Raw genomic sequence first — 19,134 nt, 5'->3', positions numbered from 1 at the left:
TTTTTTTTTTTTTTAAAAATTTTTTTTTTTTTTTTTTACAAAAAACAAAAAAAAAAAAACCTTTTTTTTAAAAAAAAAAAAAAAAAAAAAAAAAAAAAAAGCTGTGCCTTAACCTGCTTTTCAGTAAAAATCGCTGAAAGTGTATGGTCATATTTACTATGAACTTAGAATAAGAGCAAAAAGCATGTTCAATAAAAGACAAACACTAACATTTTTCATAAAAAAAGCAATTGAGATGACGGTAATATCCCAAAAAAAAAAAAAAAGAATTTACATCAATTTCTAACTTAGCAGACGCGCTTTTGGGTCACACTTTGACATCTAATATATAAAGTCCCAATGAATTACACTGAAGTTTGTGATTGTCATGCACCAAAATGTGGAAAAGTACAAGAAGTATAAAAACACTACAGGTGGGAGAAGTCCTGGCACAGAGATGGAAGTTTTTGTTGCATCACTGCGATTTAACTCAACAAACTTTCTGCAGCATGGCCTCCAGTGTTCAGGGACTCAGTTCCCCGTTCCCAAGAAATGACTGTAAATCATGCGTATTGGTATCTTTTGTCTTTGGTGACAGAGCTGTTCTTCAACTGGAAGTGGGAGCGAGAGGAGGGGGTGGGGGCATCGCTATGGTAATGAGCCCCATGGTGAGTTAGTGGCGTCCAAACATGATGGCGCTACTTGTCAGAGCTGTCGCGCCTACAAGAGACACCAAAGTAATACTTAGCAGCTAGAATCAGTCAGAGCTCTCAATCAAATGGCTTCCGCTCCCCTCACTTTTAAACTTGACAGACGCAATCGCTTGTCTTTTGTTAAGTTTGCCACCGTCGCCTTCTCTTGTGGCCCGCACTTATCTCCCAAAGACTCGTGAAGGTGAGTCGCCCAAAGCACAAAAGGGAAAAGCAGAAAATAGCCTGCGCTCATTTCAATACAGTGACCAACCCGCCACCAATCACCGCTCCCAACTCAGGCAGGGAGGCGGGGGCTGTGGTCCCTATGGTGACCAACAGGCCACATTGTTCCCAGGCCAGCCCACATTCATTACTGACAAAAAAGACACACACATACATACACACACACAATCAGTCCGCAACACAGTCCATTAATACATTTTAAGTTGCAGTTTGTACGGGTTGAAAAGAGCCCTGAATGAGCCGTGGCGACTTTTTTTCCCCCCCCTCCATCGCTAAACTCGCAGCTTTACTCCGGCTGAGATCAACGGGAAGCTCGCAGGAGTTTTGATTGTCGCTGCTTTCACACCTTGATGGTTTCAGGTTGCATTCACTTGTTCCATTGAGAAACTTTTTGTTAGGTCAATTCCACCCCTTGGGGACAGAAAAGGAGAAAAAAAAACACAAGTCTTGGTTCAGTGTTCTGAGAGGCTCAAAATCAAAGACTGGCAGAGAATGCAACCCTGTCCCGGTTCCCTTGTTTCTATGGAAATTGACACTGGGTGACATTTTCTTGCCTTGTTTGGCAGAAGAGAGACGAGAGAGCACTTTCTCCCATGTGTCGGCTAATGACTTTATCATGTAAAGTGCTCCCATCTGAGGTGCGGCAGCAGATGCAAGCTTGGGACCCGGACTGTGTATTAATGGCACCGGAGGAGGAGGAGGAGAAAAAAAACAAAAAACCCTCATCAGAACACTGGAATCCCACAGTAAACACACTAATATTGTAGGAAAAGTTGCACCTTTCAGGAAGATTACTGGAAAAATCCACTAATCAAACATTGAGCCATGGGATTAGCCAGTGCTGGGAAGGAAACACACAGAGAACTCACTGTTTTGGAGTCCAGCTCGTGTCTGCTTTGGGCCAAAACTTTGTCCACACCAGCCTGATCGACGAAGGTGACAAATCCGAAACCCCTGCAGACATCAAGAAAGCCGTTACTGACACAAGGACCCGACGTGGATGTCTGATGGTGCGTTTTATGAGCAGAGAGGAATCGAGCGGCCAGGGGTAGGGGGGTCAGATAAACTTTCAGCTCTTTCGGCGGGTTGAAGCCGGGACTCACGGCGGCTCCCTCACCTCGAGCGCTTAGTAACCGGATCTCGCATCACCATACACTCTTTCACCTCGCCGTACTTGCAGAAGTACTCCTTCAGGCCCTCTGAGACAGAAACAGAAACAAGACGAGTTTGGGAAGGAGCAGACATGCTGCGAATGAGGTCAACAAGTAGGAGGAGAAGTTTGGAGAATTCGGAAGAGAGAATCGTACATCTCAAGCCCTCGTATGCTTCCTGATCGGATTGCTCTCGAGCTGCAGATGCGATAATCTCTGGTATACTGCCGATACAAATTTCTGATTTGTTTAGTTTCTTTTTCTTTCAAGTCTGAGTTGCCAAGTCTCTAATTTTCATAAAAGCAAAAACACGTAAAAACATGTGACCTTAGAGATGTAGCAGTTTTGAAGCCATTGGAAAATGAAATAAATTACTAGATTATCTTAAGTTGTGAATCAAAGCATATTTCCTCAGCAGGAGGTGCACCGATCACAGTTTCCTGGGCCAATAACAACTGTTGATTTTTCCTCCTATCCCCAGACCTGAGCTGCCAAATTCATTAGTGATTACTTACAATTATTTTATATACAACTCATGTAAGAGAGAACGTGTTTCAAAGGAAAATGGCAGCATTTTTAAAGTTATTTCCATTCATGAATCAAGGCATCCATCCTTAGCTCTCATCTGATTTTTAAATAAACTCAAAAATGTGCCTGTAGTTTATAGGCCAAAAAAAGTAGAATTTTTCAACTTTGACACACTAAATTAAAAATCACCAGTAATAAAACCACATTTTATTAAACCCCCAAATTTTATCAAAGCTTTTGGTTAAAGCATTTATAGACTGAATATAGCGGGAGAGCTTAGTTTTTGTGCAGTTATTAAAGAGGGAAAGAAATTATATATATTTTTAGAATTTGATACGATAATTACCAGTCAGAGCTGTTCAAAGAAACAATGGCTGATTCCAGTTTCCAGTCGAGTAATCGGTGCATTTCTGCTTTAAATACAACTTTTCAATGAGCTTTATGAATCATGCAGCCTTTGCTAACTCTGAATGGGAGCATTCATTCAACAGAAAATATGAAATGTAAAATTAATTGTAAACGCAACTATAAGCACATCCCGCTTTCAAAAACAAAAATACACTGCATTGATTTAATCAAACCTGCGCAGTAACTTAAAAAACAAACAAGAAACAGAAATCACAGTGACTTTTGAGCAGACACGGAGGTGGAAAAAGATTTACCTTGTGTAGTTTGCCAGCTGAGTCCACCTATGAACATTTTGCTGTGGAAAAAGTGAGAAAATATGCAGATTAACAGAGTCAACAAAGCAGCATTCAGAGAGCACAGAGCGCTGCTGCTACTTTCACAGCGCTGACAAAGTTGTAGCTGGGCTTTTCAGAGGGCTCCCGGAGCTGCAGATGGGTTTTCAGAGAGAAACATCTCATTTTAGCATGAAGCCTCTCTGTGTGGAGGTGTGCGAGTCTAACTCCGCACCTCAGAGGTCTCACAAGAAAGCCCGGCTTGTTTTCAGAAACTTTGAAAAACAAAGTTGCCGTGTTTTGTTTTTGTATTGTTGGTTTTTTCTCCGTTACCAGGGGTCATGAGGGGAGTCCGCGGCGGACAGGCTGCTCTGGCTCCCTTCCGTGTCCATTCCGAGTCCTCTCGGTGTGTGTGAGCCTGCCTGGGTGGGTGGGTGTGTGTGTCCGGGCCGAGCCGTGCGGGAGGACAGGCGGAGAGCGAGTGAGAGGAGCTGGGCGGGTTTGGCCCGGGGTGACAGAGAGGGGAGCGGGCCAGATGCAGGCTGGGACAGACTCCACCTCCTTCACTCAGTCCCCGCTGCGGTCCCTCTCTCATCCCACCTCCGCTGCCGACGAGGCACGCGGCTCCGGCGTCAAGCTAGATGGAACTAACCCTGTCACTTCCGGTGACGCTTTTCAAAGTAAAAGCAAAGTTGGAAAAGTCTTACAACTTAATGTTTTTATTCAGCTCAGCTGCTTTATTTTATGGAGAATTATGACATTTTAGAGCTTAAGAGGAAAAAAAATTAGTTACTCCTCACAAGACTTACATGTCGATAATACCTCCAGTTGGGTATAAAAAATAAAAAAACTTTTAGGTTTTACTACACCGTACTTTTTACTTGCATAATTTTGTTATGAAGTATCGCTCTTATTTGAGCAAAATGTCTGGATATTCTACCCCAGTGTTTCCCTACCCTGATCCTCAAGCCACACTGACCTGCATGTTTTAGATGTCCCCCTGCTTCAACACACCCCATTCAGATGATTGCAATTCAGCAAAACCCTGTTAATCACCCATCAATTGAAATCATGTGTGCTGAAGCAGGGGAACATCTAAAACATGCAGGTCAGTGTGCCTTGTGCCTTGAGGACCAGGGTTGGGAAATATTGCTCTACCCACTGTGAGTAACTTCACTGAATAAAAAACTAGCTAATTTTAAACCAAAATTCACCTGACATAGACATGCACCTGAAGTTTTTGTTAAAGTTGCAAAAGTTTTATAATTAAAGAAATTGATTTGGAAAAAATATATATATTCCATGATTTAGTTATTTTATATGAATTATTTTATTTTTTATCCTTAAGCTATTAAAGTTTAACATAACTTTGTATCTTGTTCCATCTGAGGAAGTAATTTTTAAATATTAAATGATTGATATTTTTGATCATTTACGTGCGTAAGTATACATTTTTACCAAATACTTTTTTATTCTTACTCAAGTAATTTTTGGATGGCTACTTTTTACTTTTATTTGAGTAAAAATGTGTTAAAAGTAGTGCTAGTGCTAGTCTTTTGGGGTATTCTACCCATCTCTGGAATCCAATATTATGCGACAAGGGGTGCTGCACTAGAGGGGGCGCCAAACTGATGCCGAAATTTTTTTTGTCCACATTTCCTTTATTTTACATGCTGTGTGTGCATATACTGTGTCCGCATACACCTCAGTTGCGCCCTGTCTGCACATATGGAAACGAAAAGAATGGCAAGCATCACATTTTCGTCAAATGTTGTCAGAGGAGATAGAAAATTTAAACAAACATCTGCATGACTTGCATTTATACAAAAACTTAAAAGCCACACTTTTTCCTATTCCTGCTGAAATAATAGAAATGTCTTTATTGTGCCACAGAGAGGTGCAAAAGCAACAAAGAGGAAGGCAATCAAAGTGTGTTCACACCAATATCCATCCATGCATCCATCCATCTTCTGTGCACCCTTGTCCTTAGTGGGGTTGGGAGGGTTGCTGGTGCCTATCTCCAGCTAACGTTCCGGGCGAGAGGTGGGGTTCACCCTGGACAGGTCGTCAGTCCGTTGCATCACACCAACATAAAAGTATAAAAAGAAAAGAATGCAGTAGAGTAAGAGCAAAATTTCAACATAAATATATTCTGCAGTATTTTTTATTGCTTTGTATACTCCGGTCCAAAGAAAAGTGCAATTGGGTAGGTTAACTAAAAACATAACACAAAATTTGCATGTGGATAATGAATGAAAGGAATCTCTCTATAAATGTAGCATTGATGTTATGTTTTACAGGAAGTCAAGCAAGTTGGGCCATTAATTTGAAGAGATGGCTTCCTAGCTTCCTGTCATTATCTTGCTAATGCTGACCACCTTGATCCAATATCCACTTCAGTTAAGATAAAGAGTTATCAGAAATGATTTGGAGATAAAGTAACTGATTTATAATGGAGTCCTCACCTGTTTGAAAGTGGTCTTTAATGTTGCAGAAACAGGAAGGGAAACGGCTCACAGTTTAGAGGAAAAATCTCATGACTGCATAAACGCGTAGTTTGAAACATACCTGAAAAGCTTGAAATACACCTCACAGTTCATTGTGAGGTGTACTTATGCAATGATATCCTTGATTTTTACTTGTGTAACAGCTGATGCTTAAGCTCTAAAGGCCGTCTGGCTGCATCACTTTAACGCTCTGAGAAGGGTAGACGTGTTTCAGAGTCCATTATTGTGCTGTCTGCCTCCACATTGCAAACTGGTTTACGCAGTGTGGGACAACAGAAGGCTTGTGTGCTGCGTGCTCATTCATTGCTGAGGTTTAAGCATTTAATTAGTAGCTACTAAAGCCAGCTCCCGCTAATCTTCTCAACACTGACTCAACATGTGACCTGGTAACTAATGTTAAGGCCGATCAATAGCCCGTCCAACTCAGACAAAGGGAATGACAGCTTTGACTTAAGGTGGGTGTAAAACTCAATGCTGCCTTACAAGAAGCTTGGAGTTCGAAGAAAGTTTGGAGGTGCTTTAAAAACATAAAAAAAGGGTATGTTACCACTGCTGTTTATTAAAGAGAGGAACATTACAGGGACAGATTGTGCCCCCACAATGGTAACTTACAGTGCGCTCCATCCTGATTGAGCGACGCGGTCAGTGTCCTGACTGCAAGCAGGTCTACTAGCTGATGATGGAGCTCTGGAAGTGGGACAAGGGGCCATTTGGGCAGAAATTGAAGGGTGTGTTAAGTTTCTGCATGCATGATCAATGGGGTTGAATAAGTTGGGTTGGGGTAGAGAGGGGAGGGCTAAAAAAAAAAGGTAGGCCAGATCAAAGCCGCGATGGAGTGAGAGAGGTGTTCACAATGGAAACACACACACAGAGGTGGTGAGCAATGGTTTGTTAATGAGAGATGGGCAGTGTGCGGATTGTGTCTCATTACCAATCAGTACAGCTTTGAGTTCTTTTCGGAGAGGACCAAAAAAAAAAGCACGCTCCAGTGCATGCCGCATGTGTTCCTTTTCGATAAAACCTGGCTGTGTGGCGTGGCATTAGTCACAGCGGTATCTGAGCTGTTGGAAGTCCACACACACTGCCCTCTGTCCGTTTGCGTGAGGAGTTTCCTCTCAGTAGTACAATGAGTCTTAATTACAGGTCAGTGGCATGTCTCAGGGAGATAGAGGGAGCTCTGTTACCCTTCCAAATACTGTATAGTGCCATCATCCCAAGGGTGGGGTGGGGTAACAAGAGCTGGACACAAAAAGGTGCTGATAGGCTGAACATGAGAACGGTATAATGCGATCGGGGTGGAGAAAGTGAGCGTTTTACACTGAAAAGAGAGCAGAGGGGAAGCTGCTCTCTTTTGGGAGGGGGGGGGGAGCTAAAAGAGCACATTACCTCTCAAAGGATTTTGCCCATGTAGTTTGCTTTACAGTTACCCTACAACTAATTCCAGCCAACTTTCTTTGACAAAAGGAACAAGAGATGGATTAAGGACAAAGGCAAGCTGGATTGGGGTGAAACAAATCTGCAAAGGGAAAAATCTGGTTACAATTACAGTGACGCGTTTTCTATCACCTGTTGATGCTGCAAGTTCAAACCTGCTCACTGTGCTTGATGAATACCTGAATAAGCCTAAGACATCTCTACTCTGAGATACCATGGTGTTCGTAGTTTGTGAAGCAGATCTTTTTTTATGCTGTTATTTAAAATAGAAGCTAGATGCATACATCCAAGACCAATGCTTATAGGTCTTCTAAAAGAAAGAAATTGTATGAGTCTATCTGAAAAGTGTGGTATGCAGTTTTTAATCTCATCTTATTCTGACACCACTAATTAAAATTTCACACAACCTTGCCTTCACAAGTCACCTGTAGATTATTTTTAACATCGCACCTCAACCTGAACTCATCTTCCCAATGGTGAAACACGGTGGTGGAAGCATCATGCTGTGGCAATGTTTTTAAAACGGAGCTAAATATTGGAGAATCCAATATTCTCCAATATTGGAGAATATTGGAGAATATTCTCCAATATATTGGAGAATATTCTCCAATATTCTCCTTTTTGAAACCTGCTAGAGGTTGAAAAAGAAGCTTAATATCCCAGGAGGATTACCTTTAACATGCAACCAGAAAAACATTGTGTTGGAATGGTCCAGTCAAAGTCCAGAAATCTAAGAGAAAATCTGCAGTAAGGCTTGGAAATTGATGTTTTGCACTCTCAGACAAATCTCACTGAGCTTGAGCTGTATTTAAAAGAATTGGCAAAGATTTCAGTCCCTGAAAGTGAAAAGTTTGTTTTTGAGTGCCTCTTTCAACAATACAAGTGTAGACACATTATAGTAAATAATTCCAAAATAATTAATTACAAGATGATATATATATATATATATATACACACACACACACACACACACCTCACCTCATATATACCTCACCTTTCTTTTTGTTGTTTTGGTTTTGATGAGACCCGAGTCACTGAAATAAATTTCTACAGAACTGGGCCAATTCAATGCATAGATGGCACAACAGCGCCCTCTAGTGGTACAAGTTGATCATCAAACTGTACTTGACCTGCAGTAACTTGCAGCGCTTTGAATCACTAGAAGTTCACTAAATAATCAAGAGTGTGGTATGCAGGCATTCTGAAATAAAAAGAGGAAAATCTCTGCTGTGGAAAACAACCCTGATTAAAAAAAAAAAAGATTATCTGTCCTGAATGCAAGTTTTACATTAAAAATAAGAAATCCACTTGACCTGCAATCACATCTTCTCATTTATTGGCTCTTGTTCCCTGACTTGGCAGACAGCTTTTGTCAGAAGCCTCAGCAAATGCAACTTTGCTCATGTTTGGTTATTGTTCTTAAATTGTACTTTGGTCACTGTTGGGGACTGAGGGAGAGGGGACAAAGTTCACAGGGCGCTCGTAAGGAGGAGGGGGTGAAAAGGAGGAAGGTAAAAAAAAAAAAAAGAAAAATTGACCTTTGAAAGGAAAACAGCAGGTGGAGAGCAAAACCCAGGCAGCTGAGGACGCATCGGGAAGAAAATCAGTGGAGGAAAATGAAAGCGCTCTGGTTTTTCATTTGAAGAAGGGCAGCGTGTATGGGGGAAAAAAAAGAATGAGGCCAAACGCAGGCCGTCCGGCTGCTATTTGAATGCGACAGGGAGAGCACATGTGAGCAGTGTTTGTTTGTGAGGCAGCAGCACGATAAGGCACCAGACCAATGGAGGGAGAGGAGAGGGCGAGGGCAGCCATGGCGAGGCCGAGTCGTCTGACCGCCCTTCAGGAGCAGCTCATCTGGGCCTTGCTGGAATCCGGGCTGTCCCGGGACGTCCTAGTCCAAGCCGTGGGCGAGCTGGAGCGCAGCAGGGCCGGAGCCGGCGCCGAGAGGGGAGACAAGGGGGATGGAGAGAGCTCCGAGGAAGGAGAAATGGATTTCCCTCCGCCTATATTCCGAGAGCTGGAGAAGCTTCCTCCGGAAAAGGCGTCCAAGCTGAGGGCCGAGGTCGACCGGTTGCTGCAGTGAGTACATCCCAAAGTTTTCTGGAGATTCCATGGCAACGGCAGGGTCATCTTGATGTCTTACTGAAGCCTTTGCACACACAGCAATTTTTTTCACCCTAAAGGAACTAGGTTAAACACTTTGGAAATTTAGAACCTCCTCATCAAATGAGTCTGTTCCCCCATGTTCTGGCCAAAACTATTTTTCTGTCTGAAACATTATTCCTCACTTCGGTTCTCCTCTCTTTCCTAAATCCTCCCTCCTTCACATGCTTCTCTGTTTCTCTCTCTGCAATCTGGCTTCTGAGGCGAATTTAAAGAGGGTTCCTCCTTTGCTAGTTACTAATTACCCACCCCCATCATTATTCCCTTGCCATTTCTTAATAAATAAGCTCCATGCACACAGGTAGGTGAAGATTAATGGAGTGGGGCTGGTAACAGGAGACCGTGTTTGCATAACGCTTAAGCAATATTTCGGAGCGCGTCTTTAAGAGCAAATTTAGAAAATTAAAAAGACAAGCATTCCTCAAAGACACACTTAATACATAAAAACGTGTTAAAGCACCTGTCATTAAAACGGTTTTCATTTAATGCTTCATTTAATTGAACTTATATTTGAATATTTGCTGCTTCAAATGGAGTCTTTTAAGGTATCGTGTATTTTCAAGCTTTCAGACAGAGTCCGAACATTAAATTGGGCCTCATAAACCTTTTACATGTTTCTTCCCCTCCAGTGATCCGAAAGGGCTGGACTTTGCTCCCGTGTGCTTTCTCTTATCTCTCTCTGTCAATAGGCCTCTATGCAACTTCCCTGTATGTGGAAACACATTAAGTCCAATGTTTTCACTGCCTGTACCTGCTTAACACTTCTATAGAAACTAGTAGCGATTCTCACGTTCTATGGAGAAGGAAAAAAAAGTAAATGAAAACTATTTGGACTTGGCTAACTAATTTTTAGCCAATTAAGATGGAAACAATATGCGTTTGGTACTGACGGTCACAGGTGCAGGTAATCAAACTCATTTTGATCACCTGTATATTTGTACAGAAATGTGCATTTATGGAGGTAAAAGTTACAAACATCAACAATAACATGAAGCGAAGAGTGCCAAATTACAAAAAATAACTTATGAAATAATTTTTTTTTAATGTGTAAAGAATTTAATAAATCTGGAACTACAGAGAATTTATTGAATATATAATTAATTATAGTCAATAAAATCATTTGTCATGATTTTTACTGTAAAAACATAGTTATTTCATGATTTAATAAATAATTTCATGTTCCAAACTGTCAACTTCACCTGTCAAACTCAGTGGGCGGGGTCAGTGAGAGCCTGGCGTCTGATTGGCTGCTTCAAACTGCAAGTTAAGACAATTTTTCTAACTGAAATGACACTAGGCCTATATTTTCACTGGAGCTATGAAAATATTTTGAGGCACAAGGAATTCATTTTATATTTAATCAAAAATATAGGACAGGAGTAGAGAAACAATGCAATACAGGTTCCCTTGCTGAGTTGAAATGCTTAATCATGAAATGGTAACATTGAAATGAATGAAAATGTAAAATTATAGCGATTGAATTAGCTTGTGTATGTTAGCTACTTAAACATTAGTCTCTGCAACTAGTTAAGTTTTATTTTCATTAAATATTTATATCTCTTTACTCCATTAGATACAACTGATGTTTTTAGCAACCAAGAGTTGAAGCCTCAAATGCATCTTTGCAAAATGTAGCCTCCATCATCCCTCTGTCTTGTTACCAAGTCTTTCTTTTCTAATTGTGTACCCACATCAGAAAAATCAGCCAAAAATCTCCACAAAATTGACTCCCAAATCAATCTCAGACCTGAATCATATAAAGGCAAAAAAAAGTGAGAGCACAGAATACTGGATAATCTAAGATAAGCAAAGAGGAACACTCAAATATCCTTCTCTTTATGTTCTCTAACTTTCTAATGCACTAGGAATGCCAAAAAAATTAAAAAAAAATAGCCGGACAGATTATTTCTCATACTAAATGTCATTTTGTGAGAGATCTTCCCACTTAATAAACAGCATTTGCAAAGAAAAAAAATAAAATTGTTGAAGTTAGATTTTATGCTTGCCATGTTCTGTGACCAGACCAATTACTATTAGCAATACTGTCAGATAGCAGTTTTTTATGTGTAACCAATAAATTCACATTAAACTATAGATTTCTCTTCTTAACTACGTGACTAATTTTACAAGACACAATTCAACCAATGTGTAAACACAAGTTTTAGTAGCTCTACAGCTATATTGGATTGCTCACAGGAGTCGAACTCATACAAGATATGATTCCAACTTCAGCGGACATTCCAGCAGATTTTTCCTGGAACCCAAAAGTCATGACTTCTGAATACAAATGGTATTTACAAAAAAATCCCAATATTTTTACAGCAATCAAAGTGCTTTCAAAAGTAAGCAGCTGTGTGGTCTTGAGTTTGGGTGACCTGTTAAGTATTTTGCCCTCTCTGCTGAACAGGGAGGACTCCTGGCAGGTTGCAAAAATGGTGAAAAGCTACATGCAGCAGCACAACCTACCTCAGAGAGAGGTGGTAGAGTCCACAGGCCTCAACCAGTCCCATCTCTCCCAGCACCTCAACAAAGGCACACCCATGAAGAACCAAAAGAGAGCTGCTCTCTACAGCTGGTACGTCAAGAAGCAGTGCGAGATCAGCCAGCGTGAGTACAAAACCTGCACAGAAGCACCAAGCTCTGCTTGATTTAAACCCAAAGCTAGCAGCAGTCCTAGGAGATGGAGACACAATGGTAACAGAAACTATTTTTTTTTTAATCTAGAATTTACAAACGCCAAACATGGCCTGGCACCGGTGGAGGAACAAGGAGAAGACACCAAGAAAGGAAGGAGGAACAGGTTCAAGTGGGGCCCGGCATCCCTACAGATCCTCTTCAATGCCTATGAACGTCAGAAGAACCCCAGCAAGGAGGAAAGAGAGGGATTGGTAGAGGAATGCAACAGGTGTGGGGAGATTTTAGATGATTCATTTTTTATTTTGCAGACATACAGCGATAGGGCAAAACATTATCGTCTCAGACAGATGACGAGAATGACACCGCTTCACTCCTTTGCATGGCACCTTTTAATGGGTGGGGTATGTTAGGAAGAAAACTGAACACTTTATCATCAAAGCTGAAATGTTAACATAAAAATCGGAACGAGTAGGAACTTGAGGAAGTCTGACAAGGGTTGAATTGTCAAGGATAGAAGATTGGGCCAGAGTATCTCCAGAAATATGGCTTGGTGTCCATCAAAGATGGTCAAATAAGTGAACAAGCAGTAGTTATATCGGCTTGCTCACCAGACTCATGGGCAACGAAGGCTCATAAATGAATGTGGACAGCAAAAGCTGGTTCCTTTCATCGGATTCAACATCTGAGCCACTCTTGCTCATAAAACGAAATAATTTAATGGTCTTTCTGATGGAAAAAAATAATTTATGTGCACAGACTAATTTATGTAGATTAGTCTGAATTGGAACAGTATTACCTGATGGCTGTGTACTCTTTCAACAAGACACTCATGCTGCCACAAAGCTAAATTCCTTCAGGAATCGTTAGAGAAACTTTAGTTGTGTTGGCTTCAAAAATGTTTCACCTCTCAATCCAGTCAAGCATCAGTAGGGTGTACTGGACAAACAAGTGCATTCCATGTAGTTTTGCAACTTACAGGACTTGAGATGGCCTGTCAAGATCTTGGTATTGAGTACGAAAGCAAACCTTCAAGGGTTTACTGGAGGCCATACCTCAACAAGTCAGAGCTGCTTTGGCAGCAAAACATGAACCAACACCCATGATGTTATGCCACATATGAGCATCTCGCAATATCCTATTTCTTTGGGAAATGAAGCATCACTGATTTTATTTCAATGTCACATGCTGTTTTTATTTTAATTATGTAAAGCACTTTGAAATGCTTTGCTGCTGAAGTGTGCTATACACATAAAATTTAATTGATTGATTGTTGCATTTGCTTCTTGTTTATTTAGTCAATTCAATGACTTCAGTTCATATCTTTCATTTGTTAACTCATCTGTAAGTGTATTTCTTATTTTTCAGAGCCGAGTGCCTCCAGAGAGGGGTGTCCCCTTCCCAGCTTGCTGGTCTGGGTTCAAACCTAGTTACTGAAGTCAGGGTGTACAACTGGTTTGCCAACCGGCGTAAAGAGGAGGCTTTTCGTCACAAGTTGGCCCTTGACACATCTTTCAACAGCCAGTCAGCTTCCTCCTCTAATGCTGCCCTTCCAACAAGTCCTGAGCATGGTAATACGCCACAACTGGTTAAGCAAACCTACAGTTTCTATTCCAGGACTATTTCCTGTAAACTGAGATTAGGGATTAAGCTGTTACGACTAAAGCGGCCTTGCAAGTACCACAGATTTTGGAAGACATGACTGTGCAGGTTCTGAGACTGATGCGTGTAAACTAATCAGCCTGGATATCGTCCTGAAACCTGATTCGCACTGCTTTCCCAGGTGTAAAGTACAGCCAGCAAATCTCCTGTGACACAGGGAGCACAGCAAGAAGCAGCATAGGGGACCGTGTGGGACGTCTCGTGGTCAGCCCTGTGCAACTAGAACCCAGCCATACACTCCTTGAGTCTCATAACCCCAAGCTGGTGAGTGTTTGTCCTGGTGTTTCACCAGTCCACTCTGAGTAACCCTAACGTTGTGACCATACTTTCCCCCTGGCTGCAGGTGTCTGGCAGTGGACCACTGCCCCCAGTAAGCACTCTGACATCCCTGCACAGTCTTTCTGCATCTCCAGCCTCCTCACAGAGCCTCATCATGGCCTCTGTGCCCAGCGTCATGAGTCTGGGCGAGTCCTCGCTTCTAATAGGTAGCTCAGTCTGTCAATTTACTCTCCATACTTTTGAATGGAAAACATAGCAATACGAAGAGTGAGGTCTATGCCCGATGTTTCACAGGTTTGGCCCCTACGCAGTCGCAGACTGTCCCTGTCATTAACAACATGGGGGCTGGTTTCACCACTCTCCAGCCAATTTCTTTCCAGCAGCAGCTTCACACACCCCACCAGCAGGCAATACAACAGCAGCTTCAGGGTCACATGGCTGCCAGTCCGTTCATGGCAACCATGACACAGCTGCCATGTCACAGTAAGGCTTCAACAGCATATCAGTTCAACATCACGCAGAAGGCAAAGGCTCATTCATCTCTTCCCCATGACAGTGTACAACAAGTCAGAGTCACCTCAGTACCATTCATCCAGCCTGCTGTCTCAAGCCATGGTCATCACTGACGGCAGCAGTCTGGGGGCCCTGACCAGCCTCGCTGCGGTCCGACAGGTACGTCTCTGATGACTTTATTGGGCTGGTAGATCGTCAGTAAGATTTTAAACCTCGAGCTTAAACTTTTTTTTGAGTAGATCCTCACAGCAGATCCTGAGGAAGAGACGGATTCCCCTTTGCAGGAAGATTCTTTACACCTGCAGCCACACACACCTGTACCAGGTAGAGTACCAGAGCAAGCAAAACCTCACCACTCATTGTCCAAATAAATTTAAGAGAATCTCTATGAATAGTGATTTTGAAAATACAAAAGGCAACTGTGGCCCTGTTGGCTCTCAGGGCCACAGTAGCAGTTCAGAAAGCTGAATTCTTCCAAGTATAACTAAGATTAGGTCTGAAATGATATTCCATTAGATGGATGTAAACGCAAACTCTGCCAAGCTTTAGTTGTCAGACAGATGGCTTGATTTGGCACTGGAAAACTCTGATCTTAACAGTGCAATACAAGTCTAAACCATCACCCTGCCACCAACGTGTTTGGAAATCAGCTTGGGATGAGGCTCTCTTAAATGTTTTTGTAGTTTTGGTCTTGTCGTAACCGCTTTCTTTTGGATATAAAATGGGAACGGTTTGCTGAAGAACATTTTCCATTGGCCATCCTAAATTCCTACCCATCCAGGAGGGGGTTTCGTTTGACAACCAACAATTTAAAGAAGTTTACTCTGTGACAATTGATTAAAGTACCTAACTATACAAATAAATGAAGTCGCACACAGGTATGAATTGGAAATAGGAAGGGTTCAAACGAAATTGACCAGAACTGTTTGGAAACTATCCCATAATTCTTTCCAGACTTATCGGCAGAAGCAATTGTTAGCAAGTTGACGTCCATCCTTCTGGGCAGTGTACGGATACTCCTTCATGCTCCAGACCAATAACCTGCCTAAACTCCTGCTCATGCACAGAGTCATATTTACTCATGATCAGCTAATAAAGTCCATTTAAATCTCATAGAACATTTCTCTTGTTTCTGTTTTTCACTCACCATCAGAAAGATGCAATAAGAAATTATAAAATGGGTTTTATTTCTACACTGCCAATTTTTTTTCACATTAATTACCGAGTATGGTATAAATCATTTGTGACGTGCTAATGTATAAATAAAAACAATTTGCGTTTTCTAATCTGATGCTCCTGTGGGTGGTTGAGTAGAAAAAACTAATTTTGCCAGAAACCTCTAAGCCGAGTCTAAACTGACTTTATCACTCTTCTGAACAGCTTCTTCCGAGAGCCTCGAGTTGTATCCTTCCTCCCAGACGACAGAACGCCATCAGTCTCACCTCCTCTCACCTTCACCCACAGACATCGGCTCCTATATGCCTACACAAATGGTGTCCACAGCCCAGTAACACCTCCCTGGCTATGTAGTGGTTCTGGCTTGTCAGCTGGACTAAGGAGGTGTGGGGATGGACAGCCAACACTGGGAGGAGAACCCGGAGACCGCAACCAGTGATGTCTGAGAGTAAAAACTGACTCGGCACAACTTTTAGTAGTACCTAGAACTGATAGAGGAAAAAAAATCACAACTTAAATAACAGAAATATCTCTCAAGATCAACACCAAAATGTATATTTTTATTAAAATATTTTGTTTTTCTCGGAAATTGTAACTTCAGATGAAACAAATGTTACCTGCATTGTTTTTAATTTGCTTTCCTTAAATGTTTTTTTCCACTTTTGATGAGAAGTTTTTAAAAAAATATGCATAATCATCAACAACGTATGTAAAGTTATTTTATAAACAAACTAGATGCCTTGTGTTATCCAAGAAGTAATTGAGTGTTCCACACCACTTGATCAGTTCAACACAAAACACAGACAGCCCGAATGAGTAAACACTAGATTAAAAACTCAGTTCAAAGCTTCTTCTGTATTTCTTTTACGCTTCTTTTTCTTTTTTTGTTTTGTGTTGACTACAGAGTGTTCCTGCTCACCATTGCCTTGGTGATGAGCAGAGGATACAGAGTCCTGCTTATTCTCTTCTTTTTTCCGTTTCGTCTTTTTCTTGACGACACAATGCTCTTCTTCCTCTTGCACCTTCTTCTTTTTTGCTCCAGATTCTGAGCCGAGAGGCTCTGCTGAGGAAGATGAGCGCATGGATGAAGGTAACAGGTCACTGATGGACACCGCTGCCTCCTTCAGTCTGGTTTCCATCTCGCTGTCGCTGTCACTGCAAAGCAGCAGAAAAATGTAGAATGTTCTGTGCACGGTGAAAAACTCCAAATCAAGTGTTTGAAATAAAAAGGAAGGAGGAAAAAGAGAGAAAACCTTGAGCTCGGAGGAGGTCGACGCCTGGCTGGTGACGAAGGCTTGGCGTCTTCCTGTCCTGGGACGGATGTAGAAAACAAACGAAATCCTGCAAAAAAAAAAAAACATTGAAGAGGTGAAGTCAGTTCCTCTAATAGCGAATCTGCTTAAAGAAAGAGCAGACGTTTACCCTCATCTTGACCATCATCACATTTTGATTCCAGACATTTTGAGTCTATGTGCTGCGTTTCTGAAATGCAACTGAAGAACAAAAATGCTGCTTAAAAATCGGAGTCATGAAGAAATAATGATTCTCTTCGGTAAATTACAACTTTTCCCTACCTGTCCAGAAGATCCTCCAGCTTTCTAGCGACATGTTTCCGAAATCCTTGGGTGACCTGGAGCTCGTTTCCGTCATGCTCATGGTCAGCAACCACAACGCTGTTGCACAACAGAATTTATACACTTTGCTCCTCAGTTTTAATTAAGTGGCTGCAAGATGCATAAACTTCCATTTTGTCAATGACATTAGAGTATAAAAACCATTAATCTACATTTAAATCATTTAAATGAGTTATTTATAAATTGACCAGTTTAAAGTGTTAGATAAAAGTCCTGGGCTGTTTTGGAGTAAGAAATGTTGTTTTGCATTAAACATTTTTTATCATAAAGAAGTCTTTTTTTTTACTCGGTTGGTCAGAGCTTTACAACATTCAGAGATCAACCACAACATCTCTGATTGGTGCATGATGCATCCCAGATTCAGACTTTCTCCCATATGGCTCTGTAAAGTAAAAAAAAAAATAAACTTCCACAATTTAATTTAATGTGGAACCTTTCAGCTCTGCACGAAGTTCATTAAGTTTAACTGCTCTAAAATTAGTAAATGTGACAACGCTTACCGCTTGGACTCCTGTTTAACACTGCCATCCCCATCTGAAATAAGACACAGAGGTGTCAGCCTCCTGCTGTGCACGGCGGCCGTCAAACTCACGAAAATTTAGGGAACTAAAAATTATTAGTCGTCCAACGAATTTCACACGAACACACAACTCCTAGCTCTGTGAGTATTCCGGATTAATTACTAAAACGGTTGCAAATGTAAAAATGGCACAGAACTACTAGCATTATTTACCTGTTGCCTTAAATGTTTGGCTTTCCCAAACGGCCTCCCGGCATTTTTTAAGCTCTTCGTCGTCACTGCTGCTGGAGTCCTTCGAAACTCTCCTCTCGGCGCGGGACGCCATGTTAACACCACGTGCTGCTGGAGTTTCTCTGTTTTCAACTGAGAATGCTGGGTAATGTAGTCCCTTATTTCACTGCACACAAAAAAAGAAATGACTGCCACTTTTATTATGATTTTTGTAGAAGAGAAATGTATAACCCTAACAAAAATATACTATTTATCTAATAATAGAGTAATTAAATACCATATTGCTATTTCTTTAAATTGTAATAATTGGCACTGCACGATTAGTTGATGGTGTTTAAATTTCAGCTTCACTCTTAAATTTACTTTTCTTTCTTTTTTGCCTTTAATTGAATTAACACTGTCACTGTGAAGTCTGCATTAAAATGGCATAGTTGAAGGTTTCATACCAACCCTGACTTTTAAAATCCAACATTAGAAACTTCATCTGAAACATTGATACTAGAAGTACGCTTCGGATGATGTGAATCTTATCAAACCATTCACAAAATGCAGAAAAATGCATTTTAATTAGCTTGAATTGCTTAAAGTGGTTAGCCACCTCACCAAAGATCCAAGTTTGTAAATTAAACTGGTTTTCCAATGTGGAACTGGTACATGGTTGAGTTTTGCGTTATTCTTACTCTTAGGTCAATGACAAAAATAAGTAATGGTAGATGTCACACTCTGTCAATGTAGTCATTTATGCAAAACGAGCCAGACGAAGTACTGAGCGAATGTACTGTTTAATACAAGGAAGTATGTTTTAGAAGGTGGCAATTTCTGTACTAAAAATGCTATTTTTTTTTTTTTTATTGTATGATTTTTCAATTTGTTGAAAAACAAAGCTATGGTCTTTGGCTGTAATATATTCCTCAAAATTAACTGTAGCATATGCTTAAAATATATACTATTATTTGGGTAATGAATCCAATAGGTTTCACATTCTGAATGAAATTAACGTTTTGCTAATATTCTAAATATGCAGAAGCACCTTATGAATTGATTAAAAATGTCTTCTAAACAGAAGAAATTTTGACTATGGTTTAAGAATTATGAGACACCAATGAGA

General features: G+C 41.0%; 3 protein-coding genes across 5 annotated transcripts in view; 1 reads left to right on the top strand and 2 right to left on the bottom strand.

Annotated features, from left to right (window-relative positions):
* msi1b (musashi RNA binding protein 1b) overlaps nt 1-3,951 on the bottom strand; it is a 30,563-nt gene extending 26,612 nt beyond the window's left edge. The window contains exons 1-4 of one of the 3 annotated variants that reach the window (XM_015027995.1): nt 3,607-3,951; nt 3,256-3,296; nt 2,032-2,113; nt 1,784-1,868 (exon numbers count right to left, since the gene is read on the bottom strand). In XM_015027995.1, the coding sequence (XP_014883481.1) occupies nt 1,784-1,868; nt 2,032-2,113; nt 3,256-3,296; nt 3,607-3,665 (267 nt within the window). In that variant the 5' untranslated portion in view covers nt 3,666-3,951. The remainder of the gene's footprint in view (nt 1-1,783; nt 1,869-2,031; nt 2,114-3,255; nt 3,297-3,606) is intronic. The other 2 variants (XM_015027986.1, XM_015027978.1) reach the window with 2 other exon arrangements.
* A 4,832-nt stretch (nt 3,952-8,783) lies between these two features.
* On the top strand, nt 8,784-16,477 carry hnf1a (HNF1 homeobox a). The gene is made up of 10 exons (XM_015027787.1): nt 8,784-9,293; nt 11,785-11,984; nt 12,102-12,282; nt 13,380-13,582; nt 13,795-13,937; nt 14,017-14,158; nt 14,247-14,435; nt 14,509-14,624; nt 14,705-14,789; nt 15,846-16,477. Exons 1-10 carry the CDS (start codon nt 8,995-8,997, stop codon nt 15,974-15,976), a joined length of 1,689 nt encoding a protein of 562 aa, XP_014883273.1. The 5' UTR covers nt 8,784-8,994; the 3' UTR covers nt 15,977-16,477.
* Nucleotides 16,181-18,158, bottom strand: cunh12orf43 (chromosome unknown C12orf43 homolog). The gene is made up of 6 exons (XM_015028118.1): nt 18,009-18,158; nt 17,776-17,809; nt 17,216-17,314; nt 17,064-17,134; nt 16,895-16,982; nt 16,181-16,796 (listed from the first exon to the last, which is right to left on the bottom strand). The coding sequence occupies exons 1-6, from the start codon at nt 18,118-18,120 to the stop codon at nt 16,478-16,480; spliced, it is 723 nt and encodes a 240-aa protein (XP_014883604.1). The 5' UTR covers nt 18,121-18,158; the 3' UTR covers nt 16,181-16,477.
* Between the last annotated feature and the right edge of the window lie 976 nt (nt 18,159-19,134).

This window comes from Poecilia latipinna, unplaced genomic scaffold (assembly GCF_001443285.1).
Source record: "Poecilia latipinna isolate Pla-1442-1.1 unplaced genomic scaffold, P_latipinna-1.0 Scaffold8, whole genome shotgun sequence".
Taxonomy (NCBI): domain Eukaryota; kingdom Metazoa; phylum Chordata; class Actinopteri; order Cyprinodontiformes; family Poeciliidae; genus Poecilia; species Poecilia latipinna.
The sequence above is the reverse complement of the archived record's forward strand: the minus strand, read 5'-3'. Positions and strand labels throughout refer to the sequence as shown.